This window comes from Bidens hawaiensis, unplaced genomic scaffold (assembly GCF_021521415.1).
Source record: "Bidens hawaiensis isolate Kalapana, Puna unplaced genomic scaffold, B.hawaiensis_p1.1 tig00012466_1, whole genome shotgun sequence".
Lineage (NCBI taxonomy): Eukaryota > Viridiplantae > Streptophyta > Magnoliopsida > Asterales > Asteraceae > Bidens > Bidens hawaiensis.
This window is the reverse complement of record NW_027492016.1, coordinates 688,357-707,661: the sequence shown is the minus strand read 5'-3', so window position 1 is coordinate 707,661 and position 19,305 is coordinate 688,357. Positions and strand designations below refer to the sequence as shown.

General features: G+C 34.0%; 3 protein-coding genes across 3 annotated transcripts; 1 reads left to right on the top strand and 2 right to left on the bottom strand.

Annotated features, from left to right (window-relative positions):
• Positions 1-4,034: 4,034 nt before the first annotated feature.
• LOC143541054 (UPF0481 protein At3g47200-like) lies at positions 4,035-7,317 on the bottom strand. Its single transcript, XM_077033969.1, has 3 exons — positions 7,272-7,317; positions 5,193-5,945; positions 4,035-4,799 (listed from the first exon to the last, which is right to left on the bottom strand). Exons 1-3 carry the CDS (start codon positions 7,292-7,294, stop codon positions 4,040-4,042), a joined length of 1,536 nt encoding a protein of 511 aa, XP_076890084.1. The 5' UTR covers positions 7,295-7,317; the 3' UTR covers positions 4,035-4,039.
• A 3,893-nt stretch (positions 7,318-11,210) lies between these two features.
• LOC143541053 (uncharacterized) lies at positions 11,211-12,925 on the top strand. Its single transcript, XM_077033968.1, has 2 exons — positions 11,211-11,442; positions 12,293-12,925. Exons 1-2 carry the CDS (start codon positions 11,293-11,295, stop codon positions 12,923-12,925), a joined length of 783 nt encoding a protein of 260 aa, XP_076890083.1. The 5' UTR covers positions 11,211-11,292.
• Positions 12,926-16,316: 3,391 nt separating this feature from the next.
• LOC143541052 (mitochondrial fission 1 protein A-like) lies at positions 16,317-17,491 on the bottom strand. The gene is made up of 5 exons (XM_077033967.1): positions 17,392-17,491; positions 16,899-17,037; positions 16,691-16,812; positions 16,515-16,578; positions 16,317-16,448 (listed from the first exon to the last, which is right to left on the bottom strand). The coding sequence occupies exons 1-5, from the start codon at positions 17,470-17,472 to the stop codon at positions 16,363-16,365; spliced, it is 492 nt and encodes a 163-aa protein (XP_076890082.1). The 5' UTR covers positions 17,473-17,491; the 3' UTR covers positions 16,317-16,362.
• Positions 17,492-19,305: the final 1,814 nt, after the last annotated feature.

The window sequence follows — 19,305 nt, the reverse complement described above, 5'->3', positions numbered from 1 at the left end:
TTCTTTTAGATTTGCCACTGATTTTATCCATTTTGTCTGAGAAAATCCTTCTTCATTACACTCGGCTCTTGCTTCATCAGACGATTAAATATAAAAGTACGTGTTAATGTTCCTAGACAATGATTGTGTTTAGCAATTTGATTATGAAGATTATGTAATATGTATGATAACATGCAACAAACACTAAACCAAAGCAGTAAAACTTAAGCTAGTAATAGTTAGTTAACAAAACACAAAAGCTACTAAACTACAATGCTTCAGGTACCAAAACACCATTCTTATCATAATGCTTCAGGTACCAAAACACCATTCTTATATATTAATTAGTTAATTTTAGTTAAATAATCGAATGAACATTAGCACTTCAAGCGTTGTTATGTCTTTTCAGGACATTGGAAGCTTTGGAGCTTAATGAGGATATTTACGGGCTTGGAATGAAGATCGAGAAGTGAGAGATTGGACGTGCACGCATCACGAGGCAGTCAAGAAAAGAAAAATAAAAAAATCTGAAGTTTTACATCTTCGCGATACGCGAAGATGCAAAGAAGGGCAACTTCACGATACGCGAAGTTGCAGAAATCCGGCAGCGACTATTTTGTCCTTCGCGATACGCGAAGAAGCATCCCTATCATCTTCGCGATACGCGAAGATGCTTAAGTCGGCCAAAAATTTTGGTTTGCCTTATATAAACCCCTTAACCTCCCCATTCGGCTAATTACGATTTCCAAAGGCAGAAGAGGTGTTCTAAGGCGACTTTCATCCATCCCAAGGCTTCCGGTTTGTCCTACGATCATATGTTCATCAAGATAAGTGCTTTAACGATTATGTCGATGTCCGGCTAGTCGTGTGTGTTCGTTCTAGGCTAAGGTTTTGTGTAATATACTGTTATGATCAGATTCTTGTGCTTCATGAATATAGCTTGATCGATTTTATATGATTTGTCTTGCTTAATTAGTATTTGGTTGATTAAAGCTTGAGTTTGCGATTATTGATTTGTGTAACGTTTGTTTGGTTGTTCATCAATACTTAGGGTTAAGCTCTTATGTCATTGGCTTAGAATCATCAAACCTTATCATTGAGTTAATCATCTTAGACATAGAATTGGTAATTGTGGTGTCCGGGTTCATTTGTGTCAACAATTCGGTTAGGGTATCGTTTGTCATCATAAATCAAACCATAGGACTAGCAATTACAGTAGAAACTCGATTATTTAATAAACTCTCTAAGATAATGTTTTTTGCCGGTCCCAACTCGGGGATAGGGTGCTAAATTAATAATTCGTTAAAATTATAAGATAATACATTTTTGATAATTTCTTTAGACCCCATATAAAATATAAATTAATAATTCCTTATATATAGCATATTACATGAATGATTTATGAAGGTTTCTTGAAAAATGACTCAATTGTCTTTTGTTTTTTGTTGAAATCAATTTCCCCTTGAATCTCGTCTCTAATTTTCCTTAGCATGGTAAGAACTTCTGGTGTTGTTTTTTCAAATTGGGCCGTTCATTTGATATACATGCATTGTATACAATAATTAAGTGGAAGCTTGAAAGATGTTTGTAAACTAAGTATTCTACTATAAATTAATAAAATATTAATTAATATATAAATTAATAATTATTAATTTATCGATTAATTAATAACTCTTTTAATTAATAAATTTTGGTGGTCCCAAGTGTATTATTTTATAGAGTTTCTACTGTATTATAAAATCAAAGACCAGAGAATCTATGATTAACGTATGGAACACATAACCCGAACCTAGAATGAATACTTTTAATTAATATTGTTTACAAATATTTTTAAGTAATAATTAGTTTTAATTAAATCTTTTTCTAAAAACCGCTTGACATCGTCTGTCCGCTTAGGTTAAATAATTAGTTATAAATTAAATAAACTTGCACTTTCCTTCAGTCCATGTGGAGACGACCTTACTTACCCGTACTAGTTGTAGGTATTTAAGTCTTTAATTAATTGTTTTTAAGTAGACCGCGACAGCTTACGTCACAGTACAAACTGCTTCGGATATTGTACCATGGGAGACAGACGCGCTATCTTATGTAGAGGCGTATAATCTGTTTTAAGGGAAGCGTGTTAAACATGTGTCTCAGCCTCAACCGTCCACTTTTGTTTTGTTCATTCTTGCAGCCAAAGAGACTACTAGAAGCCGTTGTTGTGGTAAAAATTGAAAAAAATATTTTTAAGTTCTTGTCAGGGAGATTACAAGAAGATGTCGCTGAATAACAAGTTGAAGACTTTATCATTTGAAGTTCTTGAGTTGAATCATTTAACATATCTGTTATGTTTTTCATTGTTTATTTTTATTTTGTATTACGGTATTTGTACTACTTATTTTATCATGTTAATAACGAGAGTATCGTTATTATTTGTATTAATTTTAATATAAAAGGTTACCCATATTCCTACAACCACAACACATAGTCTTATAATGAAATCGATTTGGATGAAACTGGTCCATAATCGATTTGGTTCGTCGGTTTGAAAAATAGCAAAAAGAATATCATATTAAGAGAGAGGTAATCCCAATTTCAAACAAGAAGAACGTCATTGGTGCCCAAGGGTACCTTCATAGGGGTTCTTTTTATTTAGAATCAGGAGTTTCCTCACTTATGTTTATGCGTGTGATAATATATACGAATCCCTAATCTCACAATGAGATTTCGAGCCAATCTCCCATTTATGAAGCAGATCATAAGTGCATTCCGCCTATATTTGTTAGGTTCATTGATACTGTAAGTTTGTCATGTCTAGATTGCAGAGCACGTCTTTTTTATTTTATATCAAAAATAGAGATTTAAATAGGATGAAACTGGTTGAAACCGAGTTGATCAAATTTTTTCTCTTATAAACTGGTTTCTAAATAAACCGTTTGGACAGATCAGATCCAGTTTTGATTTTCTTGATTTGATTCGAATAAGTTTAAAACAAATTTTGTTGGTTTTAATTTTTAAATTGGTTTTGTGTCCACAAATTGTAGATCTTTAAAATGTAACCATTTTGCTTATTAGACCGGACCATTCTGGGAACTGTTGGGCCTATCGGGCCCATATAGCTGTTATGGGTTATAAGAATATGGTTATAGTATGGACTGGACAATTGGACAGGAGGACAACTACAAGTCTACAACTACAAGTGCGTTACTTCAGTTATCTTTTAAGAAAGCAAATGTGTTTTGAGTTCGTTTATATTCTTTTGTTAATATTCTAAGTGAAGTTAAATGTACGAATATAAACAGGGAAAACGAAGGTGTTCTTGTACGTAGTCATTAGTCAGTAACCTAAGTCTTGGTTTCAAAATTTGACTGTGAAGATTGGTTGATACATGATGAGACTAGTCACTAATAACTTTTAAACGAATATATGAAAGAATGAACGTAAATGAACAACCATAAATAATAGTAACTATGTTCATGAACGTAAATGAACGAACAAGAGTTTATTTTCTCATCAAATTAATGGATATAAACGGGTTCCTAGTCAAGCAATGCAATAAAGTTTGATTCGGTTACATAGCTAGTAACGAGTTACCATTTGTCAATTTTCTATGAATGATATCCTTCTTCTATAATAAAACCTCAAAAAGTTAAAAAAAAAATTGAAGTTTGTATCATTGCCAACATCATATGCAATATCATGCAATGAACCGAATCATTTTATTAAATAAAAGTCACATACAAAATCATAACTTGGGCATAGAGGACACAAGAAAAATAATTAGAAACACTATAAATTTTTCAGATAAAGAATAATGTAATATTGATTACTTAAAACGTTACAAACAAAATTCTAAATTTGTTACACTTTATAATATATAAACACAAATAAAAACAAATTTGGTACACTCTTATAATACAAAGTACAAACACTACCAAATTTGGTAGTTTTCACCTTTTAATAATACAAAAATGGCAAAAGAAATCCATACCAAATATAAAACTCACACAAAACTTCAAAAGAAATACTTGAAAAACTTGAAGGCGTTTATTATTATAAGAATGTACCGTACTTGAAATCAAGCAGGCTTTGTGGGAGGCTTCAAGTGATATATGCATTGTTTAAGAAGCTTAATCGTATCCGCATTGGAGTCATCCGGAAGCGGCCTGATGGTGAAGTAAGTCTGAAGAAAACTTGTAAACAGAATAGCCGAAGCCACCAACAACGCCATTGTCTTCCACGGACTACTAAAGTACACGTTAATCAGCTCCGCCGCCCACGTCTTATACTTACTCTTGCAGTGCTTCTCGATCTCTCGTCGGAGCTGGCTAAACATGTAAAGATTAACCGCGGGTGCTTCAATCTCATCGTACATCTTCACCACTTCTTCGTCACGTCCTAGACTATGAAGCAATATATTATTATTCCTCAACTCCTTCACATCATCCCGCTGAATAACCAACGACTTCATTATTCGAATGTAAGTCGAAATCCTGAAGTCGTTTGGGTTATGTGCGCACATCTCGTACGCAATCATGTTCAAGTAAATGGCTTTGGTATTCGCGGACACTGCGCGACGCACAAGCTCAAGCTCACCGTAGCAACAATGTGACACAAACTTAATGTCTTCGTTTGAAGACTCGTTGTCGTCGATGCGTTTCAAGAAAATCCCTTTAGCTTTGAGTTCCATAACCGAAGCAAACGATCGATTTCGTTTTACATAATTGTAATCGTCGTCTGAGTGTTTTGGCTCTTTATTCCATATTCGGCGCAGGGTCGAACCGGTTGAATTATGGGTGGAACCGAGGCCAGAAGCAGGAATTGAGATGAAGTAAGTCCTATTATTAATATATCAGTTAGGAATTAGCTAGTATATATCTATCGTCACATTATTAAAAGTTTAAAACAATTAGAAGTACCTGACTATGTTCCTTGGTATATATATACTATGAGGCAATTGCCACGTTAAAGAAAAAACAATACAACAAAACAAAAGCACATTTAAGCTAAAAATCATTCAAAGACATTGTTATATCATCAATGCATTTTCATTTATTTTTAGTTGCCAATCTTTTTTGTTTTAATAAAAACAAAATAAAGAGTTATCAATAACACATGATACGTACGTCACAAGTTCGAGGTTGAAATACTGATAATCTAATATCTTTCTGATTATGTAATATAACATAACGTACAATAAACCCAAAATAATATATTGTCTTTAATGATACCTGTAAAGCTCAAGAAGATGAAGTGGCTTCTTGTCTTCAAGAACCTTTTCTCTCCTGTTCATCACCTCACCGTAGTTCAAGTAGTTAAAGAACCGGTTCAGAGCATCTTCCCCTTTATCACTGAATCTTATATCTAATAGAACTTCGAGTACAACAAACGGGATTTGGTTCTCTAACAAGAATATGTCACGGGCCACGTTTGCGAACCCTAGCGCGCCCAAATACTCGTTATTCAGCAAGAACTTATTGTTCGCTCGAGATATGCAATCTATGAAGAATAAAACAAAGCAAGCATCGCGTAACATCATTCGAGCAAACTCCTCATCGGTGTAACCATCCGTAGAACCATCGTAGCATTTTCTAGCATCTTTAACCACTTCAAATACCTTGTTGTATAAGTGACCGATGGTTTTACCGCAGCCAATGCGGAATTCCTTTAGGGTAATGCGTTTGTACTTCTCGGCTTGGGCTAGTTCGGGTTGGTTATGGTGGTAAGGGCCGAGTGAAACGACCGCGGGGTCATAGTATTCTTGGTTTCTGTGACCTTTTTCGCCCTTTTTCAGTAGTGGTGGCACTCGTTCCATGCGTCGTTCGCGGTCATAGCGGTTGGTGACCTCTTTACCTCTTATGAAGCCATCCCACTCCTTGACTAAGCCGATGTTGGTGCTGACCGGATTAGTATCACGAATTTCAATCATTACGTCCTCATTTTCAGACATCTCCATCATCTCAGTTGAGTTTGTGTACGTGTTTCTGTTGCCCAAATGGTACAAAGTAGATTAGAGAGTTAGTATCATATAATTAAGGGGACGTTTGGCACTTTTGTGCTGAATCATAAATAAGCCTAGCTCTCTAAAACTTAGCTATTAAGAGATATTAAGAGGTTCCATAAAACATTAAGAATTTTTTTTTACTGAACAAAATACAAAGCGATTCAGAGATACCCTTTTAATGGAGTCATTAAGAGACTACCAAATAATCAAATTTATAAGTTCCTGATAAGTGACTTATTACTTGAGTGATGTACTGGTGTATATATATGGATAAGCGGGAATATTGCAAAGAAGAGTTAAAAAAACACATAATTTCACTGATCTTTTTATTTCTGCAAATCCATATACATGATCGCTCTTCGAGTAAGGGGTCCTCTAGCATATATACACATGTTAATAGTTAAAATATAGAAAATAACACACTAAGTTACGTACAAAGTTTGAAATAGAATGCAAACGATTGATCATCCTGTTAGCTTATGAACAACAGTTGATTTATTACGATGGCCTTCATCGGATCCAAACTTGACTACTTGAGGATCAGTGGTCCATCTCCTCGTGGATCCAAACTAAAGAGTGGCCTAATGCCCCCTAAATTCCAAAAGATTGCATCAATATGAATAAGGCATTTGCATGTGTATGATGATTTCTAGTAAGACGGAATTCACGCACTTGAGTTTAAGTGAATGGGTTGTCAGTTTGGGTTTGGGTCGAGTCGAGCACGGCGCCTAGTTAAATGAGCTATGTTCAAGTCGATTTAACGGACTCACGTTTTCATATGTTTATATTTACCTGTTTTAACTCAAAAGTTAAAAGATATAACAAATTTGAGCATTAAGTTCTATAACTTAAAACCTAATTTTTTTTATATGCATATGTAATTTTCTTTTTTTGTTAAAAGCTTATAATTTAGATTATTAATATGCTAAAATAATAACAAAATAAAACTTTAAAACTTCTCATGTTCATGTCAACGTATGAAAAGTCATTTCATATTACGGGTTCATGTGTCACAAGATGTTGGCTTCATGTCATGTTTGGAGTCGTGTGGGCTTAGCATAGCCATTTAACATGTTAAAGCAACTTATATGGCATTTAGAATCACAAGACGAATTCCGTGGTCGAACGTTCCGCTAAACTAAACTTAGGCCTTAGGTAACTAATATCACAACATAGTCACTATTACCTTAATGAAAACAACCGAATGACATGACCTTTGATTAGGGCCTTGTCACCTAGACGAGTACAAACATAAGTGTGATTGTGTGTATAAATATCTAAAATAGAGAAAGAGAGAGACGGTCACCTTTGTGGTGCTATTAAAGACATTGCTTAAACTGGTTACTTGAATTGATTGCTTTGCTTGAAATGAAGAAGTGCTTAAGATGGTGAATATAAAGCAGTCAAAAGTGTACATTCTAGTTCAGGGAATAAGTAATTTGCTTGCAACATTGGCTATCCAACATCCCTCTAGTCTTAATCCTTTTGCTTTAAATGATTCTTATTCTTCCCAAAATGTAGTTCAGGGAATAAGTAATTTGCTTGCAACATTGGCTATCCAACATCCCTCTAGTCTTAATCCTTTTGCTTTAAATGATTCTTATTCTTCCCAAAATGCACCATGTCGTTTCACACGTTGTAGTATAAACCTTATTAGCCGGTTATCAAACATATATCAAATAATATTGGAATATTGGTTTTAAATAATCCCAATTATGGCATGTTGGTAAATATCAGTCACAACTTTATACTTGCCTGCTGACCGTCCCAACTATTGATGTATTTGTTTTCAACGGGCCGCGACTAACGGATATTAACTCCGTTAGTAATTTGCTGACGTGGACCTTCTTCTCCGGCCGGAAACCTGCAACTCGCCTCCATTCTCCCTAATATCGTTACACCATCTCTCTCTATCTTTCCCCTCATTCGAAACCTAACCGACGTGCCGCCGTTGTTGTCTCCGGCGAAGTCCACCCTCGTCAATCGTGCACCATTCGAGGTAAATTGACACATCATTCGACTCGTTTTTATCCTTTTAACAAAAGCCTATGTTTATTTTGTAAATCGTGTAACATTGATTTCAAATTTTTGAAAATAAAATCAAGTTTGGTATATAGGGATTGGCCAAGAAAGATGATGAATCTACTTCATTTTCTAATTTTTGATGTTTTTTGAAGAGGGAGGGAGACGGTGTGACGATATTAGGGAGAATGGAGGCAAGTTGCAGGTTTCCGGCCAGAGAAGAAGGTCCACATTAGCAAATCACTAACGGAGTTAACATCCGTTAGTCGCGGCCCGTTAAAAACAAATACATCAATAGTTGGGACGGTCAGTAGGCAAGTGTAAAATTGGGACTGATATTTACCAATAGGCCATAGTTGGGATTATTTAAAACCAATATTCCAATAATATTTTAGCAAAACAATATTAGCTAGGTAAACGTACAACACTAATATTAAGCAAACGGGGCACCTATATGGTAGGTTGTATGGCTTCTAAATCATATGGCAGCACCATCCCGCTTCATGTGGGTAAGGTGTATGGCTTCAATCCATGACAAATGTTAATCACATAAATTGTTTTATTGTTGACTATTGAAGAATTAAAATGATTTAAAAAAGTTTTGGGATACTTGTAGGTAGGTGCTATCAGTAATTATGTGGTTTGTGGATAATTACGGATATAATTGAGATGACGGTACATGATTGATTGATGCATGAGTAATACCTATGAATACATATTTCCCCTTTAAGAACTAGGTTAGAGCATATTGCACTCATGCATATTACACGAGTTTAAAGAAGAATAAGAAACGGAAAAGATAAAAGTAAAAACAAAAATTAGATGAAAATTATTAAAAAAAACAAAAAAATAAAAAAAAAATGATTTTTAAGGAGACACCTCATCCATCCATCCGTGACGAGTAGATCTGTTCATCACGGATGGGTTTCTTTCCATGGGTGTCCACGCAGGATTTTTACAACATGAAAATGGATATGAGGTAGCGTGCATGTGTTATTTTACAATGACAAGACCGGAGCCGAGCTAAATACTGACACGTGACCCGCTACAAGCCAACAAAACTTGCAACCCCATCCACATCATGACACGTTGAATATATTCTGCCGACAAAAGCACTTTTGAGATTTGTTCATTTCGAATATCTCAGCCACATTAAAAATACAGTTTTACTTTTTCTTAATCTTCTTGGTTCTTTCATTTGCGTTGCAAAATATAATTTTAATTCAACTACTTAAGTTTTTATTACTTAGAATACTTATGGGGAATAAATACGTAAGTTTATCCTTTCGTAATATTATTGTGATATTTGTAATATGATTATGTGGCCTGTGTTAACTCTCATAAAAATTTTGTTGGTTTAGCCTCAAATATAACACACACAAAATGATTCAGGAGTTTGTACCTAAGTTTTAGAAAAGAAAGAACAATAACATTTGAAATGCAACTTAATTCATTATCCAAAACAACCAAATACATGCATTTAAATAGAAAACAAATAAACAACTAGTCCTACTTTTATGGTCCACAACTCCACACACTTCCATAATACTAGGTCCACCTCTTAATCAAAACTTTAACATGCAAACTGTTATGACCCATCGAAGAACCCATGGCCCGTTTCTGGTAACCCGTCAAAGAACCCATCAAAATTAAACCCAACAAATTTCGTATTAAAGAGATTTGTTGGAAGAAAAAACATAAGAAATTGGTGATGCAAATCAAACTTTAATAATAACCTTAAAATTGTTGATGTGGCATAAAAGTACTAAATTATTTGCATTCACTTCAATTATCAATCATAAATTGTTTCTTTAATTTAGGATCATGGATCCTATAACAGTTTTTAAATGTCGATTGCAAATAGAATAATGAAAATCATGAGAATAGAAAACTTTACCTTTAAAATTAACAAAATAGACAATGAAATTAAGCCGTCACTAAAATAGGCAAATCCAACCGGCAAAATTGGAGAACACGAGTAGCTAGGTTTCAACGGACACAAAAAAACCTAATGGGTTTTACAATAACAACTAATAAAATTAATGCACGTGGGAATATCTTATTCTTATCGTTCTTTATACATATACTAGATTTTATCCCCTGTATTACGGAGGTTGTTTTACATTATTTGTTTTTAATATTTATATATGTCTATTTGGATTTTAATTTTATTTATTATAAGAAAGTTAATAATTAATATACTTGAGGTTTGATGATGAAATTGTTTCACAAATAAATGATATGTTATAATCCGGTTTAAAAGCTATCTGGGTTTGGTGATACTCATTACCCATTTATTTTCTTTATTATAAAATTGTTTCTTAATTATAAATAATATCTTTTTTTAAATAAAATAGGATATTAATTTTTAGCATATCCCTAATTTATAGGATTTTTATATCAAATATTTGATGAGATTAATTTTTAATATAATGAGATGTTATAACCCGTTTAAGAGCTATATGGATTTAGTGAGACCTTTACCCGTGAATTCGAGTCAAATGCGTGAGAAGCCTTCATTTAAAAATAAAGCAATCTGATGGCTTGAGAGAATGCTTATTTTACATTTTTCATTTTTTAATATTTACTTTTTGGATTTTAATTTTCTTTATTATAGGAAAGTTAATAATATACTTACGGTTTGATGATGAAAGAGTTTCATAAAAAAATGGTATGTTACAACCCGTTTAAAAGCTATCAGGATTTGGTGACACATGACCCGCTTATGTTTTTTACTATAAAATTGTTTATTAATTATAAATAATATCTTTTTCTTTTTAAATTGGATATTAAATTTTAGTATATCCCTATTGTATAGGATTTTTTTATCAAATAATTCGTAAGATTAATTTTTAATTTAATGAGATGTTATAACATGTTTAAGAGCTATCAGGTTTTGGTAAGACCCATACCCATAAATTTGGGTTAAATCAATGAGAGGCCTCCACTTAAAAATCAAACAATCTGTTGGCTTTCATAAAAGGGGGAGCGACTATATCACGACACGTAGGATTTTAGGGTTTTCAATTATATATATTATAGATTACTTTTTTTTAAATGATGACTTATACACCCATATTTTATAATAAACTGTTAATTGAATGGCTACAAGTGAATGGTTGTTTTATCAACATCAAAGAAAAGATCAATTTGTGTATGTATCTTCATGATTTTCCCAAGCGTATAATACTTTTCAAAACATTGGGTAATTTATGAGTCTATAAATCCCAAAATATCCTAAAACTCAATTTGTACCATTTTGAGGCGGCTGACAAGGAGATAACCCACTTCCTAGGTTATTAACTATGGCTGATCTGTTCTTCAAGCAAGCAAAGCAATACTGGAAGACTCGACCAGGCTATCCACAACAACTCTTTGATTTCATCGCCTCCAAGTCCCCCACCCACGACGTCGTTTGGGACGTCGGCACCGGCAGCGGCCAGGCCGCCACCTCCGTAAGTTATTTCAAAACCCCCTCACCGCTATTATGTTACTTTAGTGGGGATTGCATATAAATAAAATTAACCTACTAAACTAATAAAGTTATAAATAGCTACTATGATTACAGCTTCTTCTTTTTTTTTTTTACAAGACAGTGTACAAGTGTACTTACTCTTATTTTTTTTAAATAAAAGATTACAATCATGAGACAGACAAACGGGCAACAAGCTGCACCGCAATCTTCTTGAATAGGAAAGTCAATCCTACTAAAAACGAAACTTTGGTACTTACGAGCTGAAAAAGTAAATTATAACTATTCTACTTCAAAATTATTCAATATTAATAATTACGTCACATAATTCCTCTAGTTATTTGTATACTTCTCACAATAAAAATCATTGTATTTGATCCAATCAAAAAGTATTCGATGCAATTATTAAAACTCAGACCTATTTATCCCCAGTACCATCCCAGAAAAAATATATCAAAACCGGAAATGGGGGAAAGTATAAACCAAATACTGTATTGATTTTCTCAGCTTGACACCGGTGGGTACTGGTAACATGGAAAACGAATATAGGTTTGGTACTGTGTAGGTGCTGCACCGGTACCGTACCAAAAATTATAGAAACCCAAACTGAGTGAATCTATAAATCAAATAATACGGTACCAACTTTTTCAGTTCGGTACCTATGGGTACAGGAATCATTGAAAATACCAAAACCAGATGATACCAAAACCGAAAACATGCTGATCCAGTTTAGTACTGTATAGTAACAGTACCAGTATTCGATAATAAAAGGCGCATCCTTATTTATTTACTAGCAACTGAATTTCGTGATCGATTGTATGTGTTCCTCATAGCTTGCGAGCATATTCAAAACCGTAATTGGCACCGATACAAGCAAATCGCAGCTAGATTTCGCTCCAAAGCTCCCGAACGTTCGTTACGAATGTACTTCCGCCAGTATTTCAAGGTCTGAGTTAGAAGAAAAGATCGGGACAGAATCATGTGTCGATTTGGTTACAGTTGCTCAAGCACTCCATTGGTTCGATAACGACGCCTTCTACAATCAAGTCAAATGGATACTGAAGAAACCGAACGGTGTAATCGCAGCATGGTGCTACACTATTCCAAAAATCGACGACCAATTCGATCCTGTGTTCCAAAAATTTTACTCGGAATCAAAACCTTATTGGGAATCACAGCGTGGATTGGTGGATGACAAGTATACGAGTGTCAAATTTCCTTTTGAACCGGTGGATGGATGTGATAACACTGGCCCGTTTGAGTTTGAAACGAAGCAGGTGATGAGTTTGAGTGATTTCTTTACGTATATTAGGTCGTGGTCGGCGTACCAAACGGCTAAAGAGAAGGGCGTGGAGTTGTTGAATGATGGTGTGATTGAAGAGTTTAGAAGTGCTTGGAAAGAAGATGATAATGGCGAAAAGTGCCTGACGTATCCGGTTTATTTAAGGATTGGAAAAGTTGGATAAACAGGGCATGTGTTATGGCATGAACATCAATAATTATTTGGTATTATGGTATAATGTATTTTTGTATGGAGTGATTGCTGTGTGTACCAATAATCAGTTTCTTTTCATACTGTCAATGATGAAATAAAACATAATATATATGATAATAGCTACCAAGATGGTGTCATGTTTTGCATTCAGTACATCAAATTTTAAAGACAATTGGATCTCTCGTTATGTGGTTCTTTCGATGCAAACACAACCCGGCCTTGGCCCTCATAGCATTTCACATTTGCATTTCTGAAGCCAAAACCCAAGCTGCCACCATAGTTGCCAATGATTCTTGATCTAAAGCCTCGAGCATCGCTCCCAAGGTTGTCATTCTGTTCCCTACATTCGGTTTCTTCGTTTTATGTTTTATTGTATTAGTTGAGATTCCGTTACAGTTTTCTACTACTTTGTAATATATATTGGTCTTGACTGAATTGCTTGCCAAAAAGAAAAGGTGTTTAATTAGGAGAAAAGTGAGTGGTTATCTGTGGATGAAAATGGTTGTGATTTGTGAACTACTTTCAGTTAATCAACTCTTTACAGACCGATTTCGATTTCATAATTGGTGTATCTTTTAGTTGAGCATTAGAAAGAAAAAAAGCGACGAGTAGAGAACAATTTATCCAAGGTTGACCATCAATTTTCTTGGGGAAGTTCATTTTTAGTACATCTTTTTTTTTATTTTTTATTTTATTTATAATCTTTTTAGCCCGAGCTGCCCCTCAACTTTTCTTTTAGATTTGCCACTGATTTTATCCATTTTGTCTGAGAAAATCCTTCTTCATTACACTCGGCTCTTGCTTCATCAGACGATTAAATATAAAAGTACGTGTTAATGTTCCTAGACAATGATTGTGTTTAGCAATTTGATTATGTAATATGTATGATAACATGCAACAAACACTAAACCAAAGCAGTAAAACTTAAGCTAGTAATAGTTAGTTAACAAAATACAAAAGCTACTAAACTACAATGCTTCAGGTACCAAAACACCATTCTTATCATAATGAAGAGCACCCGATACATTCAACGGTCGACACTTCTTCCCCATCATTATCCTCTTCTTGCACAGTTCCAAACTCCCAACTTCTTCATCTTCATGTTTACGCATCGAAACCGCTCGACCGATCTTCTTCAACCCTTGGCTAGGAACCCGAGCCAACGAGGGCAGCAACCCGAGTTTACAAAACACAGGAGACTGGTGATGATCAACACTGTCGTGAACCTTATGATCATCTGCATGAAGAGAAAATGACTTGAACTTGAAGTTGAGTTTGAACTTGTTGTTGCTGAGAAGTGTGCCGTGGATGATTGATCGTAAGAGTTTGGTTTTTTCCCTCCATTTCTTGGTGATTTGGAAGTCTGACATGATATGATGGGGGTGATTGAGATTGTGAATGAAGAAGATAAGGAGAATGGATGTGTTGGTAACGGATGAAACGTGGGTACATGGAACGTGAAAGGGTTCTAAGCCTAAGGACGTGGGTTGGGAGTATTGGAACCGGTTTTCGGTTGGTTTTAAACAAAGGAATCTAACCGTTTTTACTACAAGTTTTATTTTTCTTTCGTTTGTTTCGTGTATGCTTTATACTATTAAAATGTAAAAACCTAAAGTTTGTATTACTTCATAATCTTGGTTTTCAGACGTGCATGTTATAAATAACAAGGTCTAGTTAAAATCCCTCAAATTCATAAGTAAAGAATACAACATGTTTTAAAATTGTGAAAGACTTCAATTTTTTACTTTTTTTTTTTTTATTTCAATTCATCCCACCCACTAAATTCCAGACTCATTTAGCAAATTAGCAAAACCAATACCAAAGGCTAATTTGTCCGGCGATAGTTCCATGACTTCATTATGGGAGGTTCCGTGACCATAGTGGGAGGTGGAGGGTTGAAGTCTCACCTAGAGCAATTAGTTTTTTTTTTTATTTTTTATTTTTATAATCATTGTTAGTTATTATCATCTACAACATACAACATGATACGCTATATGGATTCTGATCGGAAGGCTTAGTTAGAGGTGCACAAATCGGGTTTTTCAAATACCCGGGTTCAGGTATGGAACTGGGTTCGGGTGTGACCAGGTATTGAAAAATCGGGTATTGGTAATACCCGGATAGGGTTCGGGTCCGGGTATTGTCTCTAAAACCATACGCTATGCATCGGGTTCGGGTCGGGTATAGAATTGGGTATTCTAAAACCGGGTATTTAAATACCCTATTTATGGGTATTGAAAACCCTATTTTTGGATTTTTTGGGGTTTTTTCCGGGTTTTTTTTCAAGTATAGATTAGATTTCTTTTAAGGGGTTACAATTTTTAGGGCTATTTTCGGGTAATTTCGGGTATAGATCGGGTATTTAAAAAACCCAGTTTCAGGTATTGGAAAAACCCGGTTCCGGGTTTCGGGTATTTACCGGGTATAAAATCGGGTCCGGTTCCGGGTACAGGTTTTGGTTCTAAAATGCATACCCTATTCGTACCCTATGGATAGGGTCAGGTACGGGTATAAAAAACCGGTTTCGGGTATTTTTTCGGGTCAGGTTCCAGGTTCGGGTTTTTTATGCACCCCTAGGCTTAGTCCAGCCTATAGTGGGCCAGTTCCAAGTCAAGTGGACCGGATCTTGGCTCAGTGGGCCAGATCAGATACGGGTTGTATTGTATTTCATTAACAAATTAACTAATTAAGCTTAGGTTGCGTGTTATGTGATAACAAGCAAGAGCTTGTTATCATGGACACATAGGTAGTGGGCCAATAACTAGTCACCCACTAATTCAAACGTGGTGGTTTAATAGGTTTAAATAATTTTTTTTTAAAAGTCATTGGTTGTTTGAAGTAAATCCCACCCACCAAGAGGGAATGGCGCTAGAGGGCAAAAAATGGTTTGGTGCCGAAGTTACAAATGGAGTGTTGTTTGGCGTCCCTTTAACGGGTGAGGTGGCCGGATGGCGTCTCCCACTTGAGACCACAACGAACAGCCTTATCAAAAGGCCATAACCCAGATTGAACCCAAATCATTTCTCAAATCCCGATCCTAACTCAAATTTCACATATTTATGACTTTATTTGAAACAGAGCAGAAGAATTGCATATTTGCCCTTTCCAAGAATTGCATATTTCATAATTCAAGTTTACAGATACGTTTTTGCACCCAAAAAATTCAATCACAGCAACGATGATTCAAAGCCTAAAACGATACATTTGCAAACTGAGCGCGTTAATAACCGATCTACTATGTACTGCATTATTAGAAAAAAAACAAGGTAAATACCTTCTGCCAAGCAACAAACACTAGTTAAAACTAAAGAGGCTGCATAACTCATTACCAGTAAATTACAAAAGATGGAACCGTGTTAATCCTTAAAAAGGTTTGAGTGATATTATTAATGCAGTCATAGAAGTTAACTAATTCCTCCTGATCAACGCTGCAGCAATCCCACCAGCTATAAGTCCAAAAGCAGTAGCAGTAATACCAATTCCAATCACACCATCTGCATAATCATATTAATCATTAATTCGATGTTTATGACACAATAAAAAACAAATTGAAGGCCAACCTTTAGTGATGCGATCTTCTATCGCCTTCTTAAGTGACAAAGCTTGACTCCAATCAGGTGCAATCTAGATTAATATGAATTTAAAAATGTAAATACTAAATCTTCTTTATTAGGTAGATCAAAAGCTGAAAACAACAATAATTTGTTCTCTCAATGATAAAGAAAAATAAATAAACCTCTAAAGCTTGTTCAAGGAGCATCCTACTCTTTGCAAAATCACCACTTCGGTAATATCCAACCGCCAACAGATAGATTTTCTCTCTCTTTTGCAACGGGCTGTTGGTGTTGACTATTGAAGCTGCAGACACAAGTTTAATTAGCTTATGATTTTAAATTACATATACCGATACACTAATCTACAATATTATTTTATTATTATATAACCTTCAAGCATAGCTATTCCACGCTGCACATCTTCAGGTTGCCTAGAGTGAACCAAAGCCCACGACAAGCGCATGATGCCCTCACTCTTGGCCTCATCAGATGCATCATTTGCAGCCTCAGCAACTTCTTTCTCACAACCCTGTTCAGTAAGTAATATTATCAAAGATCACTTAAATTAAGATTAAAAATAACTATTATATTAATACTTGTATTTATATAAAGCATTCATAACAACTTCAAATTCAAATATGATAACATAATGCTTAAATTCACAAATTCATCTCAGAAGAGAAAATAAAATTAGGGCAGTTATTTAACATTATATATTTGGTTTAGTAATTATGCAAAAGCACATTAAACCCTTATGGAAGAAGCCAAAGCCTTCAATTATAAAACGTAATAATAAACACGCATATTCGGCAGGCACAGTTGATCATGAATCATCGAATAATAACGGAAGAGAAGCGAATCAAAGAGTGATTAGGGGTTTTACCGCAATGATATCACGAGAGCACCATGGAAGCTGATCGCCGCCGGAGAAGAAGGAGTTAACCGACTCGGAAAACTTGTTCATCTTTGCACAACCCTTGATGACTCACGTAATCAACACCCAAACGTAGAAACTAGAAACAATAACAATGAATAAATACGCGTGTGTGAAGAAGATATATCATATAACTTTTATTTGTTTTTCTTTATATAATTCAAACTAAAATAATCTATATCTATATATACTATTAAAAAATTCATTTTAGCTCATTCTTTATATTCCAAAAACTAGGATAGATACATGGATGATTAAAAACAACAAAAGTTAAATTTAGTAATATACATGATAACATACGTTATAGATTCATAAGATATTAAACAAAATTTTACTATTCATAAATCTCTAAAAGCCCTTTTGAATACAACATTGGATGTTAACTTAATTGTTTAATGGTTTTCTAGTATTAATTATAAGTGAATTAGCAATATATCATTTATAAGTCAAGAAATCCATCACAATTTAAGTAGAGTAGGTAAGCATCTTTAGTTTGAACCATGAGGTATTGGGTTCGAAACTTGTATCAAACAATAATTTATTTTTCAAAATTTTACAAAGTGTTATCTTCATATGAAGATGGTTGTATTTGAAGCGAAACCGGGTTATGGGCTATAACATAACTAAACAGGTTCATGCTCCATATTGAGGAAACTGCTCACATGGCATCTATGTGGCATTCTATGTGGAAACCCTAGAATGATGCCATGTGGGAAAATCATGTTGCTTTAGCATCTATGTGGCATTCTATGTGAAAATCCTAGAATAATGTCATATGAAAAAATCATGTTGCTTTAATATATAGTTAGATTAGATTAGATTAGATAAAAAGCCCTCATAAAATTTGTTACTAATAAAATAATTCAAAATTAAAATCATAATAATCATTTAATCTATATAATAAATATCATTAAAAGCATTCTTTTTGGCTCATTTTTGTGGGTTGATCTTACTATATTTTAAAAATAATAAACCTTTATAGAATTTGTTACTAATAAAATAATTCAAAATTAAAATCATAATAATCATTTAATTGGATGCGTTTTCTCCTAGACAACTAATTATGGACCTGTATACATTTCATAATCCTAAATTACATTCCTTTCTCTCCAACTCACTGTTTACGAATCACCATTTGTTTGGCAGATAGTGTTATGTTTGCTAAAATGAATTATTAATTTTGTGATTATTAAAATGCGTTTTTATATGTGTAGCATTTATTTTAAATAATTTGACACAATACAAAATTTATAAATTGTTCAAATATATAAGCATACACACACACACACACACACAATTGACACCTTCAGATAAAAAAGATTCCGTTTAAGTTTTAGAGAAGACAGTTTTCTGTTGTAGTTAGGTTTTGCAATGATCATCAACAAAATTCTAGGCCGGTCTCTAGCAAGGGTTGGCATATTTAAAATACCCGTTTTACACATGGTCAACTTTATGTAGATTTATCAAGAGTGAAGAGTAGAGACGAACAAAAATAAATATTTATTTTAAATAAGCAAGAGAAATTTGCAAACAAAGCAAAAAAATATTGTTTATAAGTAAAAATTTGTAGCTTTTGAAGTTTATGTTTTAAAGTTTAAAATTTTGCTTGTAAACATTCTACTACGTAATGTCATTTTTTGTAAGTCCATGTCTTTCAGTATTATGCTTTCGTTTGAATATAACTTACAATTATAAACTATATTGCTGTCTCAAAATACATATTAAAAAAATGTTGTCGTTTGAAATTATATATGTTTACTTGAACGATTTTTTATATTTATGCCCGTGTAATACACGAGTCAATAACCTAGGCTTGATAATGAAGAAACAAGTGTTTGATAAATCTTATCTTAAATATATATA